This window comes from Sapajus apella, unplaced genomic scaffold, assembly GCF_009761245.1.
Source record: "Sapajus apella isolate SASKATOON/1434 unplaced genomic scaffold, GSC_monkey_1.0 scaffold13, whole genome shotgun sequence".
In the NCBI taxonomy this organism is placed as follows: Eukaryota; Metazoa; Chordata; class Mammalia; order Primates; family Cebidae; genus Sapajus; species Sapajus apella.
The window spans coordinates 14,367,619-14,383,183 of NW_022436953.1; the positions used below are offsets into that span (position 1 = coordinate 14,367,619).

At 34.5% G+C, this 15,565-nt stretch overlaps 1 protein-coding gene across 5 annotated transcripts in view; it reads left to right on the forward strand.

Moving 5' to 3' along the window:
* SHOC2 (SHOC2 leucine rich repeat scaffold protein) overlaps positions 1-15,210 on the forward strand; it is an 88,752-nt gene extending 73,542 nt beyond the window's left edge. For 4 of the 5 annotated variants that reach the window (XM_032281601.1, XM_032281597.1, XM_032281600.1 and 1 more), the window contains exons 4-9: positions 1,422-1,552; positions 5,899-6,087; positions 8,897-9,019; positions 10,589-10,726; positions 11,045-11,162; positions 13,054-15,210. In XM_032281601.1, coding sequence (XP_032137492.1) covers positions 1,422-1,552; positions 5,899-6,087; positions 8,897-9,019; positions 10,589-10,726; positions 11,045-11,162; positions 13,054-13,262 — 908 coding nt within the window. In that variant the 3' untranslated portion in view covers positions 13,263-15,210. The remainder of the gene's footprint in view (positions 1-1,421; positions 1,553-5,898; positions 6,088-8,896; positions 9,020-10,588; positions 10,727-11,044; positions 11,163-13,053) is intronic. The other variant, XM_032281598.1, reaches the window with a different exon arrangement.
* Positions 15,211-15,565: the final 355 nt, after the last annotated feature.

Consider the following 15,565-nt stretch of genomic DNA (forward strand, 5'->3'; position numbering starts at 1 on the left):
GTTGAGGCTGCAGTGAGTCATGATTGTATCACTGCACTCCAGCATGGGCTACAGAGTCGTCAGACTTTGTCTCTAAAATAAAAAATTATGAGGGTGAGATTGGAGAAGGGACAAATATGAGAAATTTATTTTGAGAATACAAATAGAATTTTGTGACTGACTTAGAAGGGATGAAACTGATATTAGGAAACATTTTGTACAAATAGTATTTGGAAACAAGAGTTTGCTGGTTCTAATTGAGATTCCAACATGCATAAAGTTGAATACAAAAGCAACAATAAAAGCTACCACTTAGCAAAGACAAGTTAGTCTTTAAAATGCTTTCTAAATTAACTAAGGATGCTTCACTTAGTGACTTCATCAGTGTCTTTCTGATGACACTTTAATGAGATGTGTCAATTGTGCAGAGAAAAAAAAAGGATTGGGTGATTTTCTAAAGCTCCAGAAAATTTAGAGGTTAAAAGTAAGAACGAGAATATTTGTTATTGCTATCACTGTGTTAGGCCAGGCCCGGTGGCTCACACCTGAAATCCCAGCACTTTGGGAGGCTGATGTGGACAGATCACCTGAGGTCAGGAGTTCAAGGCCAGCCTGGTGAACATGGTGAAACCCCATCTGTACTAAAAATACAAAATTAGCCAGGTGTGGTGGCATGCACCTGTAGTCCTGGAGGCTGAGGCAGGAGAACTGCTTGAACCCAGGAGTCGGAGGTTCCAGTGAGCCTAGATTGCACCACTGCACTCCAGCCTGGGCAATAGAGCGCGACTCAGTCTCCAAAGAAAAGAAAAGAAAATACTCTGCTTTTTATTTATTCAATAATGGCTAGTTTGTGCTCAAGCTGGATATGCTTAGATAAAAGAGACTATAACTTTCACTTTGGTTTCTAATTTTTGGGGAGGGAGTTGAGAAATTTTTTGCCTTCAAGTCAGCTTTCCAGTATTGAACCTTTCTGATTTCAGAAAGTAATTTATATTTTAAACAATACCATTTTAGAAATTTGGAATTTTTTTCTCCAAAATTGCACATACTTACATATGACCACTTGTTCTAAGTTGGATCATCATCACGTAGAACAAATGGAATAATTATTATAAGTTTTGAATATACATTGCTTTGATGCAGTTAAGTTAGACATTATCTAAAGATTAACTTGTTAAAGGATGCCACTACTTTAATCATTCATTTAAAAACCAACTTACAGCTGTGTATTTCATTATTTCTCCAAGACAAGTGAGCATAAAAGTGATTTCAGTTTCATCCTAATTGATAGTGTAGTATAGGTTCCTTGGTGCTAGAAGTTAAGGATCTTGGTGAAACAGTACTTCAAATTAATTTGTAAGTTGTTAGTAGATGGCCTGTGACAGCGAGAGGGTCATCAGATTTTGTAAAAAATAAATTTCTTTTTTTGTGTGTGTTTACAGGAAACCTGTCCAGTTTAAGTCGTCTTGGTCTGAGATATAACAGACTGTCAGCAATACCCAGATCATTAGCAAAATGCAGTGCACTTGAAGAATTAAATTTAGAGAACAATAACATTTCTACTTTACCAGAGGTAAGAAATGGATTAGAAGAAACAAGATTTGAAATGAGTCTGCAAGATAATTCAAGGAAAGCTAGTAAATGTTTATAGCAGAGTAAATAATTTGGTGATTGGGATTGTTTAAATAATGCGTATGCTGTGGATGTACCACTACCTCTAAAGTAACTACAAATAAGAAAGAATGAATATATGAGCCTATTAAGAAAAAGGGAAAAACTGGGAGAAAAGTTAAGTGTGCTGTATTCTACTTTAGCACCGTGTAAGTCTTTCTCATTCCATTTTGGGAAGTGGCAGTAAAAGTATTAAGGAAAAAGCTATATGGCTGGTTTTAGAATTTAACTATATTACTACCTCAGTTCTGTTATAAAAAAAAAGATGATAAATGATATAGAATGCACTATTTGTCATCAAAATTAATACTAGCAGCAATTCTCCTGTGACTCAAGTTTATACAATAATATTAAGGCCTATTTAGTATATAACAATTGCCAAAATATTTTTTTCAACACATTTTTAGGTTTTGTTGATTCTGTTAGAAAAATATTTTTACTTATTTTGCCTAGGAGTTAATTGGGTAAGATATAGTACTTTTTGTTTGTTTGTTTTTTGGAGATGGAGTTTTGTTCTCGTTGTCCAGGCTATAGTGCAATGGTGCAATCTCGACTCAACTGCAACCTCCACCTCCTGGGTTCAAGCGATTCTCCTGCCTCAGCCTCCCAAGTAGCTGGGATAAAAGGCATGCACCACCACACCCAGCTAATTTTGTACTTTTAGTAGAGATGGGGTTTTGCCACATTGGTCAGGCTGATCTCGAACTCCTGACCTCAAGTGGTCCACCCACCTTGGCCGCCCAAAGTCCTGAGATTACAGGCGTGAGCCACCACACCTGGCCAATATAATACTCTTCTTTTAAAGTTGTCTTTATCAACATTATTAGTCTTTTACTATTGACTTTCCTTCTTTTCCTACCTATTTTAGCATGTCAGCAATGGATGTTTGCTTATAGTTGTTCAAGCATATCTTAACTGTAGTAATACAACAAAAGGACTGTGGACTCATGGATTTAGCCATGCAAAGTCTTTTTTGTAACAAAAATGTCTTACATAACTGCACCTACTATGTTTTATCTTGATAGTTTTTGTGAGTATGTGTGTGTATGTAATCAAATTAGGAATAAAGGTTCTTCAAGGCCAGGTGCAGTAGCTCATACTTGTAATCCGAGCACTTTGGGAGGCTGAGGCAGTCGGATCACCTGAGATCAGGAGCTGGAGAGCAGCCTGGCCGACATGGCGAATCCCTGTCTTTACCAAAAATACAAAAAATTAGGTGGGTGAGGTGGTGGGCACCTGTAATCCCAGCTACTCAGAAAGCTGAGGTAGGAGAATGGCCTGAACCCAGGAGGCAGAGGTTGCAGTGAGCCGAGATCACACCATTGCACTTTACTTCTATAAGTAAAGTCTGGGCAACAGAGGGAGACTTCGTCTCACTCCCCCCTGCGCCTCCCTCGCCAAAAAAAACACTATGCTGCCATAAAATAGGACGAGTCCTTGTCCTTTGCAGGGACATGGATGAACCTGAAAACCGTCGTTCTCAGCAAACTGACACAAGAACAGTAAACCAAACACTGCGTGTTCTCATAAGTGGGTGTTGAACAATGAGAACGCGTGGACACAGGGAGGAGAACATCACACACGGGGGTCTGTTGCAGGGTGGGAGGGGCTAGGGGAAGGGATAGCAGCGGGTGGAGAGATTGAGGAGGGATAACATTAGGAGAAATACCTAATGTAGATGACGGGGGGATGGAGGCAGCAAACCACCATGTCATATGTATACCTATGTAACAATCCAGCAAGATCTGCGCATATGTGCCCCAGAACTTAAAGTATAATAAAAAACATTTTTAATTGATATATATCCAGTCTTATTGTCAGTGAAATGAAACTAATAATCACTGGGTACCTGTTAGGATATGTGGGTTTTCCTGGGAGCTTGATAGATATGTAACCTCTTGGGGCCCCACTCCCAGTCCCACTGAATATGGGAAAGTGTGAAGTCTTTAAAAGTAATCAGTATGCTTTGGAAGCAGCATAATCTCAATGCAAATGTGAAATTATCTGCATTTATAATAAGGAAAACAAAATCCATTAGACAGCACTTATGAGATACTGAAGCTGGGTTAGGCAAGAAATCATAAAAGTGGTTTTCAATAAGGGCTATAAATAGCTGAAATCAGAGCTGCTAAAATGACTGTTTTGCCATTTGAAGACTATCTGAAAATGGACTTATTTTAATGTAGACATACATATAAGGAAAAGGAACTTAATAATTTGAACCACGTATTCCCAAGGTATGAGTCTAGGTGCTCTACATGTATTATCTCATTTAATCTTTGCCATAAACCTACCAGTTACTGGAGTATCCTCATCAAACAGCGAAATAAGACTTAAGAGAGGTTGTATTTTTGGCCGTATTTGTTACCTTAAATATTTTTCTGGAAGTATGTTAAGAGCTTAACATACCTTAAATATTTTTCTGGAAGTATGTTAAGTAAAGGGTATAAAATAGGAACCTAGATGTGTCTGATTCTTAAAAAAAAAAAAAAAAAAGCGACCTGTTTCACGGTGTGACTAGGAAATGAGCGCCTGAAGAGCTGCCTTCTTGTTGCCCCTTCTCAGATATTAACATTTTATCATATAAGTCAATTCAATAAAGTAAGAATAATAAGAATCACATGTTTTGCCATGAGGCACAGTAAAACTCCTTTATTTTCAATTGAGTAGCCTGTAGGGGTTTTTCCTGAATTGACTGTCATGCAGTTTTCTCGACACAGTTTTACCTCTACTGTTCCTTTTTGTGTGTACAACAATACACAGATGTTCAGGGTAGCTTCTTAAGGTTCAGTATAAAGAACAAGTTTCATTTATCTGTGTAATTATATCCTCAATTATATAGTTACTTCATCCCTTCAGATTGCTTTTCCAGTTATACTCACACCTCAGGTACTAAGTCTTCCATTTGCTGATAGTGGACAACTGAAGTTTGCACATTATTTTAAAAACATATACATCTCACACAGTGCTTGCTTCTTTCTGCTTGTGCTTTTGCTTTGAATCTAGAGTTTTTCTTCTGTTTCTCCGAGTACTTTAAAATGTTTTCGTCCTTCAAGATCTAGATCACTGTCAGCCTTCATCCTGTTTTTCCAGTTATTCCAATGTTCTTTGCTTTGAATTTAAATAGAGAAAGGATTTAAAATGTAAGCACTTACTCCCTAATAGATATTGTAAAGTTACTTATTTTAGTCTTCACTATGACCCATAGCAGATCATTATTTAGAAAATGAATACACTAGGTTCAGAAAAATAACTTGCCGAAGTCACAAGCTATTAAAAGATAGGATTTAAAACAGTTTATAGCCTGTACTAGTATTTCTCGGATGTTAACGAGCATGCAAATCACCTGGGAATCTTGTTAAAATGCATATTATGATTCAGTGGGAGTAGGGCCCAAGAGTCTGCATTCCTAACAAGCTCTCAGGGTATGCTGATACTGCTCTTCCTTGACTCAGACTTTGAATAGCGAGAGCTTATTCTGTACATTGATTATATACAGTCATATATTATTTTCTAATTATTTCTTATCTATGTTCTTTACTTCTATAAATAGAGCTTAATCTTCTTAACCACAGAGATACTTTGGTAATACCTGAACATTTAATACTTTGGTTAAATGGTAGGAGGCTAAAGTCAGGGAAGATGGGGTTATGTGCTAAGTAAATACTTGTTTGATGGATCCATATATGGCTTCAGAAATTTTACCATATAGAAAAGCAGTGTATTATGCAGTATCAGGAAGTATAATCATCTACTGAATTTAATGGTTTCTTAAAGGAATCATGTTAACCTTAATAATTTAGAGATAGATATATAACTAAGACCTAGGTAGGATTAGTCACACAGCCATTGGCAGAGACAGGACTCAGACCTGGGGCTGACACTAAAGTTTCTACAATGTAGAAGTTTCAGATTAGTCACCTGTGAGGCACCTCTCACACACACGTGTTTTCCTTACTTCATACAGTGTTTTAAATAAATTGAAGCCAAAGAATAAAAATTAGGAAAATTTTCTGTTTTCTCCTATAAAATCTGGAAATCTACATTGATTCCCACATTTGTGCAAGGCACCAATCTGCTAGAGCTGTGTAGTGATTGTCCCCGTAGAGAGGTGCTACAAACTTCCCCAACCACTCTCTGTCATTTGTCACCCACAAAGCCCTTTGAAGCATTTGTGTTGGGTCTACCCTCTATACAAAATGAGTCTCATCACAGTTCTAATTCTTACGTTTATTTTGTTTTTTACAGAGTCTTTTATCAAGTCTTGTGAAATTGAATAGTTTGACCTTAGCTAGAAATTGCTTCCAGTTATATCCAGTGGGTGGTCCATCTCAGTTTTCCACCATCTATTCCCTCAATATGGAACACAATCGAATCAATAAAATTCCATTTGGAATTTTCTCCAGAGCAAAAGTATTAAGTAAGCTGAATATGAAGGTAAGCTTATATTTATATTAGGGGAAGGAATTGCTTTAACTAGTACTTCCACTAATACTTTTTTTCTCTAATTGTGTGGGGAGTGAGTACTTCTACCTTGCTGATGAGTCTAAACTGATAAGACATTTCAGGACAATTTGTATCAGATAACAAATATCTTAGAACTGTGTGTACCCTTAGGAATTTGTCCTAAAAGATAATCATGGTCCAGCTTAGTGGCCAATGTGCCTGTAATCCCAGTGCTTTGGAAGGCTAAAATGGGAGGATCCCTGGAGGCTAGGAGTTCAAGGCCAGCTTGGGCAATATAGTGAGACTTTGTCTCGCAAAAACCTTTTTAAAATTTTAAAAATTAGCTGGCCTGTACTATGAGCTACATGGAAAGTTGGGGTAGAAGGACTGCTTGAGCCTGAAGTTCAAGGCTGCAGTGAGTTATGATGGCACCACTATACTCCAGCCTGGGCAAGAGAGCAAGACCCTGTCCCCCATCCCCTCAAAAAAAGGAAATATGAATGTCTGTGAAAGTATAGTTGTAGGGATATGTATTGCAAAACTGTCTATTTCATCGGTACCAACTTATTAATAGAGATTTAATTTTGTTAATTTATCTTTAGTGGAATAGTGTGGAGTCATTAAAAATGATATTTCAGTCTAAAAGAATACTACGTACTAGGTGAAATATTCTCATTTTATCAAGTAGAAGAAAGTTAATGCATGTAAAAAATTTCTTCCCACCTAGAGTTTTTGAAAGCTGTTTTTAATATGCTTAATTACATATTAAATATCTTTATCTTTATACATATAGCTGTTTTTTACCAAAATGTTTATCTTTAGAGATCAGAATTATTTATGGGTGATCTTTAGTTTCCTTTTGCTTATCTGTATATTCTACAGTGATTGAGTTTCACATGTGTAATGAAGTTTACTGCAAAAGGAGAAAACACTTGGAAAATTACCAAGTTCAGTGATTTAATTTGTACTGGACAAACTTTAGACCCAACGAAGATAACTGAATGGCCACATAGCTAATAGTATTCTTCCTGTCATGATGAACCATTTGAACATAGTTGTGGTTCTTTAAATTATAATCTTAAATGTATAATTTTTAAATTCTATCCCCACTTGTTCATAAATATGGTGTATATCTTTTATGAAGATTCTTTGGAAGTGTATAACAAGTAAACTAATGGAAATTCAAGGTACTCTTACAGTTTTAATAACTAAAATTTGTTAATCAGTCTGGTTATGAGGTGTTTTTTTTTTTTTTTTTTTTTTTTGTTTTGTTTTGTTTTGTTTTGAGACGGAGTTTCACTCTTGTTACCCAGGCTGGAGTGCAATGGTGCAATCTCGGCTCACCGCAACCTCCGTGTCCTGGGTTCAGGCAATTCTCCTGCCTCAGCCTCCTGAGTAGCTGGGATTACAGGCATGTGCCACCATGCCCAGCTGATTTTTTGTATTTTTAGTAGAGACGGGGTTTCACCATGTTGACCAGGATGGTCTCGATCTCTTGACCTCGTGATCCACCCGCCTCGGCTTCCCAAAGTACTGGGATTACAGGCGTGAGCCACCATGCCCGGCCTGGTTATGAGTTTTAACAGTGGAAATGGTGTTGATTCTGAACATTCATTTTGTAGTCACAGGCTTAAAACACAGTGGTTCAGGTGTTCATTAGTTTATACATTTGCATATAAATAAGCTCCAGTAGTAAATTTTAAAAAATGAAAATACTTTATAAATCATACTATAAGTATTAGTAGTTTAGGCATAGATAGGCAATAAGCTTACATATTATAATAGATAACAAGTTTAAATATTACAATAAAAGAAAAAGTTGGTTTTCAAATAGATATTCGCTACTTGGGATTTCTTTTATGGGTCATTTTGTGTGAAATGAGATGAGTAATACATGTGCAATGCAGCAAATTTTAAAGATACAGATTAACATAAAGGATATAAAATATTGCCACTGAGAGGTAGCATCACTGTTAACATACTGGTATATATTGTTGTTATTTAGCTGGATGGGGTATTGATTATCCTCTCCCAATACCCCTAACACATAGCAGTGTGGTAAGAGTCGTTATTGATGAAAATATACTTTGTAGGTGAATATGTGGAAGCCGGAAAGACAGTGAGTATTGGCATACTTTTTTTTCTGTAAACAGCCATGTCTGGTTTTTAAACCAAATTAAGTTCATATTTACTGTTTTTATCATCTGTTTTAGTGATGAAAACATTTTGCCATTTTTTGTTACAGATCTTTAAAGTGATTTGGTAAATGCCTGTTTAGTGTTTTAATGATTTAATTTGTTGTATTTTTAAGACTATTTTTTCCTCCCCTACTTTACTGTTTAGCACCTCAAGAATTCCTGAACTCATCCTGGTTTTCTTATGGGCTGTGATTAGATGTTTTCTTCTATTATTTTCATATCTTTTTTGTTTTGTTTGTTTTCATATTTGCTCAGGATAGCATTGGCTATTCTGGGTCTTTTGTGGTTTGTATAAATCTTACATATTTTTTTCTGTATTTCTGTGAAAAATGTTATTGGTATGTTGGTAGGACTTGAGCATTTATATTTTATTCAGTGATTTCTGCATATTATTGTGAAATGGTAAAAACATCATATTTATCATTGGGTTTTTGAAATCTTCTGTCTAGTGTATTTTGCCATTTCCATTACAAACAAATCACCTAAGGGATCTTTTTAAGATGTTGTTTCATTAAAAATTCTCTTTCCCAAGTGTCAGGTGTATATATGGAACTTTGTTTTTGTGGTTCTACCTTGGATGCTTTTTTTTTTGTCTTTGACAGGACAATCAGTTAACATCACTTCCCTTGGATTTTGGAACTTGGACCAGTATGGTAGAATTGAATTTAGCCACTAATCAGCTCACAAAGATCCCTGAAGATGTGTCTGGTCTCGTTTCTCTTGAGGTTAGTATAAATGAGCAATTAGAGCACCTCAGAACCTTCCATACTTATCTCACTTAAAAATTTCAGATTGAAATATACAATTTGTATTTGGGCTAAGAGCATAATTAGAAATGTTAGAACTCACTTAAACATACAACCCTAATAGGATAATGAAATGTTGACTTAAGTAGTCTAGATTCAGTGCTTCTGAATTACTCTTGCCAACTAAAAGTTGGTATGTCTGAGTACCATAAAGTATTAATATCTCTAAAAGAAAAGTTCTGTAAAAGCATCTTTAGAACAATTTTCTTTTTCTTCATTCTGTTTAAAAGTTACACCATTGTCTGCCAAACTCTCGATTCCTCAGACTGGCATTTAGAATGCTTTATCATACTTTTTCATGATAAAGTATGCTATTTTGTTTGCTAGTTAAGTTGATTATTGTCTGTGTTGTAAATATGGTATGCATATCTCTAGCCTTCTTAGTCCTGTTGTTTTCTATATCTAGAATTCCCTCTTCTCATCCCCTTATTTCTTTCTTTTGGTATGTTTTTCTGTAATTAAAGATCCATCTTATTTTCACCTCTTCAGTTAAGGATGATTTCTCCTGCTTCTAAGTTCCTAGAGTTTTCTTCTCTTGGTGAAAACACTTACTAATAGTAAATATATTGTTTTTAAAATTTTTCTTCATATCCACCTATTTTAAAGATCTAATTTTTAAAATTAATAAGGTAAAATAGTATGGTTTAATAGCTAAAAGCATGGGCTTTGAAGTCAAACAAAACTGAGTGTAATTATCTCTGTATATTTATGTGCTTAACTTGCCCAAGCTTCAGTTTCCTAAGCTGTGAAATGGGGACAATAATAGCATTTACCTTGTAGAGGTGTAATTAGGATTAAATGCAATAATGCACACAATGCATTAAGTGCAGCGTCTTACAAATAGTAAAGTCAAGTAGTGACTGCTATTATTTTATTGGTCTTATTGTATGTTTACTTTATTATGGGTGGTATAACATTAGGGAAAATAAATGGACATTAAAACTTACCCAGAACCTTACATATGTGTTTTACCTATTGCTCTTTCTTGTAACCCAGTACTGTCTCCCTACTTTTCTGCTAGTTAGTAACTTTATTGGAACAAAGGTTATCTTCCTCTGCCTTTTTTCCCCCCTTCAGTATCTTCCAGTATGCCTTTCAATGTCATAAGGACACCACAGATAATATAGTGGATTGATACAGCAAGTTTAGAAGTTATGGTTCCTTAAGTAATGGTTTGTAAGCAGTTTTAAATAGTTTCCTATTAGATAAACATTTGTAAGTATTCAGCAGTTTTTTTGTAATTTAGTTAAAATTAAATTGCTCCTTTTGTTTTCATTAGTTTTGATATAATCAAATAAATCTAATAACTATAGTGATTTTTTTTTTTAGAAAAGTAGGTTAAATGTTTCATATGTTATATAATTGAACATTATCTTTAATATTCAGTCTTTGAAAAATTAGCATTGCTTAATAGATTTTAGGCCACACAATGACAATATAAAATTTCATTTCATGATTTGTCAAACATTATCAATAATTTCTCATTAGGTTCTTATCTTATCAAACAATCTTCTAAAGAAGCTTCCCCATGGTCTTGGAAACCTTAGGAAGTTAAGAGAGTTGGACCTAGAAGAGAACAAATTGGAATCCTTGCCAAATGAAATTGCATATCTTAAGGATTTACAGGTAATCATCCTGATGGTTCTGTAGATAAATAATTAAAGTTTTTGGAATCCATTCCAAATTGCACATTTTTCTTAAGATTTTGATGTAGTTCTTGAATCAGATAGACTTTCCTATTCTAGTGTTAGGGCTGAGTTTTATGTTCATATAATCTGGCTTTGTGTTCCCAACAAATGATATTTTGTGAAAGAAAAATCTTTAACTTAAGTGACTCTTATTCTATCCAATCTAGTTTCCCTGTCAATTTATTGTATTATTTTAAGTTTACATAAATTGTAGGAAAGAAATTTGTAACTGTTTTTTATTTTGTTAACCTTTCAGAAATTAGTCTTGACAAACAACCAGTTGACCACTCTTCCCAGGGGCATTGGTCATCTTACCAATCTCACACATCTGGGCCTTGGAGAGAACCTGCTTACTCACCTTCCTGAAGAAATTGGTATGAACCCTATGAATGCTTGACTCTGTACTAATAATTTGCTCTTGTGCATTGAAGCTGTATTTCAGATAAATATGTCAAATGCCTTTTTTTTTTTAAACTGAGGTTATGTCAGGCTTAAGATTTTTTTTTTTTTAATAGAGCACCAATGGTTGATTGTTGATTGGTTTTGGTTAGCTTTCCTAATGGCTGTTAGGATTGGTTTTAGGATTAATACAATATTTGAGAATGTTTTGGAATACTTATATTTCTAATAGTTTTTATATGAAGCCTCAATTTAGAAGTCATTTTATATTTCTTCTAAATTTAAAAATTACACAGGCTTGAATTAAATTAATAATGTTTTATGCCAAAAGAACATTTCTTTATGATATTTTAGAATTAATATTAGTATTTAATATTAACATTTGGGAAAACTTAACATTTTCCAAGTGTTTTCATTTCCATTATTTTATATTATTTTATGTTATATACATGACCACCTGGAATTTCAGACAGTGCAAGTTGTGATCTTGCTTTATAAAGAGAATTACTTGATTGAGGTCACATGGCAATTAAATGTTCGCTTTTAAGTTAGTAATTCTATGCTTTATGTTCTCCCATCTACAGTTCTCCCATCCTCCCTGTCCCATAGGAACTATAGGTTAGTGGTTAAGAATGGTTTTGGAGATAATTGACAATTCAAAATCTAGCTCTGTTGCTTATTGGCTTTGTGACTTTAGACATGGTATGTAAACTTCCTAAGCCTTAAGTTTCTTGCCTGTAAAATAAGGATGATAATAGTAATTTCTCATAGGGTTGCTCCGAAGCTTAAATAATATCTTACATGTAAACAAATTGATTACATACTGGCTATTATTTCTGTTAGTTTTCTAATAAATGCCACTGTCAAATATTCTGATTTTTGAAATTTAAAAATTGGAAACACGTGAGGGAAATTTATACCTATATTTCTGGTATATTTATTCACCTGACCTCATTTAATTGAGGCATTTTACTAGAGAATACAGGTATCCTAAGACAATCTAAGAAAAATTTTTAAAGGACTATTTAAATTGATTTTTGGCTTACTACTACCATATATGTGATAACTCTTAGTTAAAGGTTTATATTAAGTAACAAAAATTTTGTATATAAGAAATTTATTTAAGAAAATGTCACATTATCTACAACAGAAAAGTGGTTATAGACGTTGACTATATAATAAGCTCACCTTTGGAGTTTTAAAATACATATAAATAAATGTCACATGTATGCCAAACAAAATCTCTGAAAATGGAACATATGCATTTTCAAAAAGCTCTCCAAGCTTGAAGACCTACCATAAAGGAAGAGGTTCTAATTTAGTTTGTATGGAGTGTGACATCAGGAGTTTTAACAGTCTCCCCAGTTGATTTGAATATGCAGCAAAGTTTGAGATCCATGGTTGTAGAGTTTTAAAACCAAGAAAGGAGAATAAGAGGAAGTGTATGTTCAGTATATTTAATGACCAGAATAGTATCATGCCCAGTTGAACTTTTAAAATAGCAACTCATTTTTACAAAATAATTGATTTGCCGGGCTTGGTGCCTCACACCTGTAATCCCAACACTTAGGGAGGCCGAGGCAGGTGGATCACAACGTGAGGAGTTCAAGACCAGCCTGGCCAAGATGGTGAAACCCTGTCTCTACTGAAAATGCAAAAAATTAGCTGGGCATGGTGGCAGGCGCCTGTAATCCCAGCTACTCGGGAGGCTGAGGCAGAGAATTGCCTGAACCTAGCAGGCAGAGGTTGCAGTGAGCTGAAATCGCACCACTGCTCTCCAGCCTGGGTGACAGAGTGAGACTCCATCTCATTTTAAAAAAAAAAAAAAAAAACAGTAATAGTAATTGGATTTTTTTCTTCAAACAGGTACACTGGAGAACCTAGAAGAACTGTATTTGAATGACAACCCTAATCTGCATAGCCTTCCCTTTGAGCTGGCACTCTGCAGCAAGCTTTCAATCATGAGTATTGAGAACTGTCCACTCAGTCACCTTCCACCTCAGATTGTTGCTGGGGGGCCTTCTTTCATCATTCAGTTCCTAAAGATGCAGGGTCCATATCGTGCCATGGTCTGATACAAATCTGCTGATCCCACACACTGTTCAAAAATAGACTGCCATTAATGTTTCTTATCTATATCTGTATCTATTTATGTAGATATTGATATATGGCAGATTTATAAAGATTGCATTATGTGTTTCTGCTAATAGAGGAATCATAGCCATTTAGAATTTTTTTAAAATTCTGTACAAAAGGCTTATATAAGTTTTCTTTGCCGAATTTGATGGATGTTTTTCTGTTGTATAATCTGATATGCCAGTTTGCTTAAAACATTTGCCAACAAGTTATGAAGTTATTAAATTTAAGGGACAGAGGTAGTATAGTTAGATATACTTTCTCTTAGGAAAAATAATGGGCAAATAATTTTGTTGCAACTTTTCATATATTCCCCTTACCAATTGTTGTATCTTTTTAGTATTGTAGTCCCTGAAGGTAGAATTTTTCTTTAACTTATTTTGAGATTTGAGATTTAAATTTTATGTATTGTTTACAGTCAGAGTAAATCACTGGATTTTTTTGTTTGTTTTGATTTGCTCTGTTTTATTCAGTCAAATCTAGAGTTTGTATCCTCTGCTAAAGAATTTGCATCAACTGGTTTAAATAGTGAAAGGTGTTTGCTTGTTAAAAAACAAAAAAGCTGGCAAAGTGAAAAGACATGGTCAGAAATCTAGAGTTTCTTTAATTGTGCTTCTCTTATGGGTTGTGAAGCAAAAGACCTGAAGTGAGTCTTTGGGTAGGGGAAGGGTATTGAGACCTTTTCTAGTATGAATATTTTTTAAGTTGGGGGGAAGAGAAACTTGTAGTGAAAAAGAGTTTTTTTCATTCCTGAAAGTTGCAGATCCACAAAAACTAACAGGATAATTTGGCAAATAAATAAATTACATATAAACAGACACAATCTATATATGTATATACAATGCTATATAGATATGTATTTATTATATCATAAACTACAGTAGGTAACTTTAAGGATTTCTTCCTATCCTTGTACAATGACATGAATGTCTTTGAAAACTGCAATATATGTATGTTTCAAGGTTATTTAACAGTGTACTATGGTTTTATATCTTGACTTGCCTTGTACATCTTTCAATTCTGGAATATCTGTGTCTAAGCACAATATCTTCACACTGTGCTATATTGCTGCTGAACTAAATGCACTTTTCCCCACATGTGGGGCACTGGCTTCAAACAATTCGGTTCAGTATCATTACTTTTAATCTCATCTTTCCTTTCTTGGTAGTTGTTAATACAGTTACGGAAAAGAGGCACATTGCATAGAAGCCATTGGGGAGTTCAGTGGAAGTTCTGTAAGATGTGCATGTACTATTTGATATATTTTCTTTCGCTTCACTGCTTTTAGTACTTAGCAGTATTGTTGGTCTAAGTCAATTTGATTATTGAGGAGACTCAGAGCGAGTGTGTTCTAGATGTCATCCTAAAAAACACTTCCCATATAATTAATAGCTATTTTGTATAATTACATATTGCTGCTTGGTTGTTTTTTTTCCCCCCCATTTAGTTGGGTGTTGTGTTTTACACAAAACTATTTTTGAATTAAGGCTATGATACTAAGAAATTTGGACTGTTGTTCTGCTTTTCCTGGCACTCAAAATCATGATTAGGTTTGAGGTCAAACCTATGTTCGTAATTGGAGGTTTTATAAGAATCAGTTGAGAAATGGAAGGCAGGTGAAGATATAAAACCCTAGAATGCTTAAATGTGCTGTAAAACTATTGTAGATGTCACTGGATTTTACCAAGTAATATCCTTTCTTCTTTTTTTTTCCATCTACTGTGGCTTTTCAGTTAAAATTTTGTTTATAAAAGGAATTTCTTTATTACAGCTCTACCTAGAGCCTGTGTGTGTGTGTGTGGTTTTTTAAATCCCGTATTCAGTTTTGTTTATATATTAAGATGATGGAACTTGAACTTTAAAGATAGTAACTAAATGTCTTTTCTTGAAAAAAAAATATGGTTATTGTTTCTTAAAATGAAAATAGATACAGTTTTTAAAGCATTTTGGTTCCCCTACTTTTATTTATGTTAATCTATAACAGAACTGTAAAACGATCACATTCTTACATGTGGAAGTGATGCTACATGTAAACAGCATAATGACAAGTTATAAAAAAGTTTAAAGAAGTATAAAACACATGTCCCCTACAGGCTGTCACCTTGCAAGAGCGCACACATTTCATTACTTCTACCAAGAAACTAAAGTGAACTCTGATTAGGATATCCCTGTGAAATCAAGATATTTAATATTTAAATAGTTTGAATATAATAAGACTACATAAGAGCGAATACTTTTTCCT